The sequence below is a fragment of the Nicotiana sylvestris genome, chromosome 11 (genome assembly GCF_000393655.2).
Source record: "Nicotiana sylvestris chromosome 11, ASM39365v2, whole genome shotgun sequence".
Taxonomy (NCBI): domain Eukaryota; kingdom Viridiplantae; phylum Streptophyta; class Magnoliopsida; order Solanales; family Solanaceae; genus Nicotiana; species Nicotiana sylvestris.
In genome coordinates this window covers 60,840,866-60,848,277 of record NC_091067.1, presented here as the reverse complement: position 1 = coordinate 60,848,277, position 7,412 = coordinate 60,840,866, and the positions used below count along the sequence as shown (strand labels likewise).

Sequence of the window (7,412 nt, the reverse complement as noted above, 5' to 3'; positions counted from 1 at the left end):
CTTAAAGGCCAAGGGCCTTCGCTAAAAAGAAGAGTTCGACCCCAATCGAATGACGATGAGTTAATATTTCGACAAGATCGAAATAATACCCTTTAAGGCCATGGGCCTTCGCCAAAAAGAAGATTCCGACCTCGATCAAACAATGACGGGTTGATATTTTGACCAAAGTTCGAAATCACACCCTCGAGGCTACGAGCCATCGCCAAAGAGAAAATTCAAAATGTTCCTAAGGCCAAGGGCCGTCAGAAAATATAAAGGGAAAGAGAGACCGGGACTCCCCATGCGGGAATCTGCCACACACCAATGTTACGAAAAGCAAAAACATAGAAAAGTACAAGGCGAATAACAATGAAAAATTCTTCTTTATACAAAGTCTCTGCGCAAATAGTCACAGATTACAAACGACCTGAATCAATAGTTTAAAAAAGAGAAGAGAGAAACAACAAAAAAAGAAAACAGACAAAGACAACTATCTTTTCACTCGGCGTCACCATCGTCACCCTCTTCACCACCATCTCCAAGAAATTCCCCCTCGGCGTTTGCACCCTCACCAGCCTTCGGTGTTGTTGAGTTATATCCACAATTGGAATGAACCTCTCGTGCCTTCTCCTGCACTCCTTCATATGCGGCCTCGGTAATAGTGCCCGCATCCCTCAAACTATTGTATATATCCCGTTGGGCTTTAACATGAACCCAAATCTTGTGCAAGTGGCGGGGGACGGTGGGGGAGGAAGACTCGATTTGAGCCAACAGTTGCTCTTTTTCATCCTCCAAAGCGGTAACTCGATCCCCTAAGATTGACACTTCTCGATCAATCTCACCAATGCGCTCATCAAGCCTCGCTTCCCTTAGAGTGGTCATCGCCTTTTCCGATTCCTGCTCGGATTGGAGAACGCGGATAGTATTCTCTAAGGCCGCCACCTTTGCCATAACCAAGGACCAGGCACTCTCGATTCTCTCCAACTCGGCAACCTTTCTCTCCAACTCGGCCAATTTTCCCATCCACTCCTCACTCATCGCCTCGACCTTGATAAGATTATGATCCATTTCGGCCTGCATTGACCTCAGTCTCCTTTGCAGATAGTCACACTCTGCGGCTACCCCTTGCCTAACTCAAGTTCTTCGTCCTTCTTGCGAAGTTGCTCCTCGAGCACTATTTCTACGAATGGCCTCCATCAACTTCTGGTCTCTCTTCTCCAATTCCTCACCAAGGGATCAAGCACCGGGATTCTCCCTTAGCCGCTCGTGCATCTCACGGCACTTATTGCGATAGCGCTGATATTTATCCAACGCCTTCAGGAAGATCTTAGTCTGAATGTCAGCCCCATGAGCACTCTCAATTTCCAACATGTACGACTTAAAAATGAAAAGACGAGTTAAGATCGTATCATCCAAAAAAATAAAAGAAATATGAAAGAAAAGCGAAATGTACCCTCAGGCCCATAGCGACCACTTTATTCATCAAGCCGCTATCAGGGACGTTTCAGAGAGCCTCGTTCTCAATAGTGGAGTACAAAATGTCGAACTGTGACACTAAATCCTCCGTGTCCCCTAGGAGGTTAACATCCAAAGAGATCTCAAGAATACGAGCTGAGCCTACTAAATGAACCACCGAATGGGTGATACCCTCCTCAAACATCCTCACATCATCAGGATCAAGGATCGACTCGGATTTATAGTCATCAACCACGATGCCCTTTCCTCTTGCAGCAGCTGAGGAGGGAGCACGACCAGGTATGGAGGATGAGGGCATGTCCGAAACCACAACAGCGACCTTAGAAATTTGGCCCCCCATCACGGCAGGTTGCTGATCAATGACAGTGGCTGGAATCTCTATCGATGGGGCATATACAACAGTTGGCTCCGTCTCTATGGGTGGAGTGGTATCAACCCCCGCCCCAGATCTTGTCAAGGGAGAGTCGTCTAGGTGTATTACAGTTGGAGGGGTTGCCTAGAACTCCACTCGATGCCTCTTGGATGACTCTTCTTCTTCCTCAGCACGAGGAAATTCACCCATCAGATGAACGACATGAATCAGAACCTCAGTTTGAGAAGTGGCCTTCGCAGGAGTAACCGCAGCCGTAGACTCAACTAAAGCAGCCTTCGACGAAGACCGCACGATAGATACTGCGGCAGGTCAAGCAGACGATGCAGGCTGATGAAAATCTAATGAAGGAGACCTTGCTCTACGCACTCTCCCTAACATCGACAATGTCACGACCCAATCCCCGAACCCGGTCGTGATAGCATCTCTCGTGAAGACAAGGCCAGCCAGACCAAAACGGAACACCTCTTTTAAACAGTTAATCATCATAAACAGTGATAACATATAATATAATGCTTATAAATTGCAGAATTTAACGATAATAACAGCAGGAACCATCCCGACACAGCTCAAACCGGGGTGTCACAAGTCACGAGCATCTATGAGAATTAAATTTCCACTTTACAGTCTAGAAATACACTAAACAAGAGTAATGAATAACATAGAAAGACAGTGGTGCTGCGAACGCTGGCAGTCACCTCGCTAAACCTCTACAACTCTGCCTCCACACAACCAATACCAGCTACCGGTTAAATAAATACCTGCAACTGCATGCGGGGTGCAGGAAGTAAAGTGAGTACTCCAATTCAGTGAGTAATAAAAGTAAATAATAACTGTGTAGCATGAAATCACGTAAAGCAACCAACATGCTATATAGAAGCAGTGTAAAACTCCTTGAGAAAAATCAGTGAAACTGTGAATTCTTTAGAAAATACCTTGGATCGGTTCTAAACCTCTTTTGAAAATGATCTTTTCAACAGTTGTGAAATAATTTCAAAACTATTGGTGCCGCTATGCACAGAAATCCGCCCCTCGGTCACAAATACCACAGTTAAACAAGTAAAAGACAAGTAAGTATGCAAAATGAACACATAAACCTCGCCCCTCGGGCAATCATATAGAATAGTACCAGCCCCTCGGGCACAAATTAGTTCCTGGCCAGCCATTGTTACCTGACCGCACGGTGTTATTCCTGGTCAGTCATTGCTACCTAACCAAAGTGCATCATACAGTGTCATTGTTACCACTGTAACCTCACAATCACTCATATTAGCCCCCGGACATAGAATCAATCACTCAGCATAATGGTCAACCATTGTTACCTGACCAAATTGCATCATACAATGTCATTGTTACCACTGTTTCAAATCACATGGGTACCCGCGCTCACTGTGGGTGTGCAGACTCCGGAGGGGCCCCTTACGGCCCAAGCGCTATATCAAGCTACCTCGAGGCATCATCACTCAGCATATCCTCTCATCACTCAAGCCACCTCGTGGCACATAAAGTATACCAGGCCCTCGGCCTCATATCACTCAGCATATCCTCACATATGGCCCTCGGCTTCACTCAGTCCAAAAATCATCACAAGCCCCTTGGGCATTAGTAAAACAGTAGTTCTCAGCCCAAAACATGATGTAGAAATATCATTTAAGTTTCAAATCTGAGTAAAAGTGGCTGAGTTTGTAAAACAGTAGATATCAACAGGACTGAGTTCAAATAATAAGTCAAGCAGTAAGGAAACAGTGATAAAAATCCCCGAAGGGTTCAAATAGTTGGCACGAAGCCCAAATATGGCAATCAGCCCAAATCATGATGATAACAAATGAATTTCAGTCAAATATTCAGTAAAATCATCAATCGGGATGGACCAAGTCACAATCCCCAGTAGTGAAAGACCCCACGCTCATCATCCAGCGCGTATCTTGCCTCAATATAGCACTACGATGTGCAATCCGGGGTTTCAAACCCTCAGAACATCATTTACAACCATTACTCACCTCGAACTGGCTAATTCTCTAGCTCACGACGCCTTTGCCCCTTGAATTGGCCTCCACGTGCGTCGAATCTATCCAAAATCAGAACGAATACGTCACAATATGCTAAGGGAACAATGCCCAAGCGAAAACATTCGAAAAATATCAAAAATCTCGAAATTAGCAAAACTCAAGCCCCGGGCCCACGTCTCGGAATCGGGTAAAATTTACATTTTCAGAATCCTCATACTCTCACGAGTCTAACCATACCAAAATTATCCAATTCCGATACCATTTGGTCCTTTAAATCATCATTTTACATTTTTAAAAGGTTCCACAAATTTCTTCCCAAATTCCATCTCAAATCACGAATTAAATGATGAATTCAGTTATAGATTCATGTACTCTAACCAAATCTGAGTTAGAATCACTTACCCCGACCAATTTCTTGAAAAACCTTCGAAACATCGCCAAAATCTGAGCTCTCTAGGTCAAAATATCAAATAAAACCCAAAACCTCGTATTTATAGAGTACCCCTCAGATTCCGACACCGCTGACTGCACAAAAATGACCGCGGTCCGCGCAAAACCAGCGGGGTCCGCGCAAAAACGACCGCGGCCGCGCAAGTCTTGCTCTATAGGGATAGGCTTTAGTATTTTGGCCATAACGTTCACTACAGATGTCCAAATTGCGATATCTTTACCTTTCTTGAAACTAGACACGAAGGGCTACAACATTCGTGATTGAATCGCCTCCAAATTCCTTGTGGATTAAAGGATATGAGCTTCCGAAGTAGGACCAGCAACCTGCAGTCTTCACGACCGCGGCCGCGGCCACTTTGACGCGGCCAACACTAGGCCAGCGTGCCCAGCGCGAAAGGGAGCGCGGTCCGTGCCAAGACTGCTGCTCCCTCCATATTTCTAAGTTCCGGGGTGTCCGTACTTGCTCAAAACTCACCCGAAACACACCCGAGGCCCCGGAACCTCAACCAAAAGCACCAACGCATCCTAAACATTATTCAACCTCATTCCAATCATCAAAACACCTCGACTAACACCAAAATCATTAAATCACATCGAATTCAAGCTTATGAATCTCAAGAACTTCCAAATTCAATTTTTGATCAAAAACCCAACCAAACCATGTCCGAATGACCTCAAATTTTGCAGACAAGTCCAAAATGACATAACGAAGCTACAGAAACTCTCGGAATTCCATTCCGACCCTCGGATCAAAATCTCACCTATCAACCGGAATTCGCCAAAATACTAACTTCGCCAATTCAAGCCTAATTCTACACCGTACCTCCAAAACCACTTCCGATCACTCTCCTAAGTCACAAATCACCTCCCGAAGCTAACCGAACCATCAGAACTCACATCCGAACCCTCTAACACATAAGTCAATATCCGGTTGACTTTTCCAACTTAAGCCTTCTTAAAAGAGACTAAGTGTCTCATTTCTTACCAAATCCTCTCCGAACTCGAACTAATCATCTCGATCCCATAAAACACGGATAACGAAGCGTAAAGAAGCTAAAATGGGGGAAATGGAGCGGTAACTCATGAGATGACTGGTCGGGTCGTCACATCCTCCCCAACTTAAACAAACGCTCGTCCTCGAGCGTACCCAGAGTTTGTCCTAGAAGCCAACCAATAGTTGGATAACCTTACCAAGCATATACCCGGGGTGATCCCACGTCACCCTATCTCTCATAGGTCCGATAACACCACATAGCTGAAATTTCATAATCCATCTAGTTTGTAAACCATAGAACCACATTGCACCTTCCGAAACCATACACACGATCAGAACCTCACATCTATACCAAGAATAAGCCTGAACTAGCTGTAATAACCCATACCTGCAACCTCGGTGCCATTACATGATAAACCAACTAGCTCTAATGCTCGCAACCATAACCCCTATCCGCAGCAGCTGCACACAACACGTAAATACCGATAGAGAAGCTCTTATCGATTGAAATCTCATTCCAACACTTTCATATACTGCTAACGATACCGAAACACGCAATAAACCGAAACTGTTTCTCGGGTTAACCATTCATGAGGTCACTTCCCCTTTGGCAGTTACCATAGCGAATTTGAATCGAACCTCGATATTAACCCCTTAAACATGCTGAATTCGAGTATGTTTGTATTCATTGATGATCCCAACGATCCCTCCTGACCAAACACACCATCCAGTTGACATGACACATTAATACTAGCCTAAGCCACAACTTGCATAATACGCGCACCAATAAGAAACGGTCTGAACATACTCAAATCACGAAAAATGACTCAAACGAAAGAGTTGTACTTCAAGATCATCTGTACCGTCACAACACAAGGCTGGGACCCCGTCTCACATCATAGAAATAGAACACCTGAATCTACCCCGAACGATCATATCTCTACGTGGCCTCGCCACAATGCACGATCCTATCCAAACACTGTTACACATGAAATCCACTCATGTCACTATGCTCAAAACCGACAGCCACGCACAATTTGATATCTGGAACCAAAGCAATTCATTACACCCACGGTGAAACAAATAACATACGCTACGGAACCCGATAGGTCATAACCAATCCTCCATCTACTGCACAACACCCAATTACTCTTCTCGCTCAACTTTCACTATGAATTCCCTAGTAGAACCGCACTACATGTGCCCATAACCAACAAATCATGACGTCTCACTACACCGAAAAGCAACCCATAGCTTTCCTTATATCACTAACAAGCTCAATAACGAACGAATCAACCTATCCCTCAACAATACAATTCGGGGCCAACTAAGCCAACTCAAGCTAAACGCGTATCCAGATTGGCCTACCAGCAAACTCATTACCAAGAAAGCCTAAAGCTTCTCCTTCCACTACTATAAATCCTGCCGGAGCCGTACGATACAGGCTTGGCACCAAATAAATATCGAAATCCACAACCTCGCCCGAAGACATGCCCGTCCACAAGAAACGCATCCAAAAAGTCCCTTAACACCGGTACAGAACCAATGGTAAAAACCTCTGCACTGACAATCATCACGAAGGCCCAATTAAGAAAAACAATCCTTCCCCGTCGCCCGCTGGGTCTTTGAAATATAAGCCACTCTGCTAGAACATAATCCAATGCACCTCGCCACTTAACCCGTGGCATTTCCGGCATAGCCCATAACGCAATAGTTCAGAATCACCTAATACTCAGACAACCGATCTGAATTTCAACATCACATCCAAAATCTAACATACCAGCAAATAAAGATCCACTCGAGCCTCCAAATCCCGATTGCCGCTCAATGGTGCCGAATACATACAGTCCACAACCACGACATAGCCTGTACATGAGGACTCTCAGTCTCCAGCTCCATATAGCACACGAATCATCGCACCTGATCCCAATTTCGCCGTCCGAAAGCATACTACACCTTAATTCCCAACAATTCCATGATAGATACTCTAAAATTTCCCTGTGTCACCAAGCCAGCCTGAATATCACCAGTCGATCTAACAAGAAAGTGCCGCAATACCACCGAAGTGCCATCCATTTGATCACATTGCCCTTTTCTGAAACATATACTCTCGTCAAATCCCTTTCAAATAGCA

At 44.8% G+C, this 7,412-nt stretch overlaps 1 protein-coding gene across 1 annotated transcript; it reads right to left on the bottom strand.

The window, feature by feature from the left end:
• Positions 1-477: 477 nt before the first annotated feature.
• On the bottom strand, positions 478-1,047 carry LOC138881087 (uncharacterized). Its single transcript, XM_070161287.1, has one exon. It carries the CDS (start codon positions 1,045-1,047, stop codon positions 478-480), a length of 570 nt encoding a protein of 189 aa, XP_070017388.1.
• Between the last annotated feature and the right edge of the window lie 6,365 nt (positions 1,048-7,412).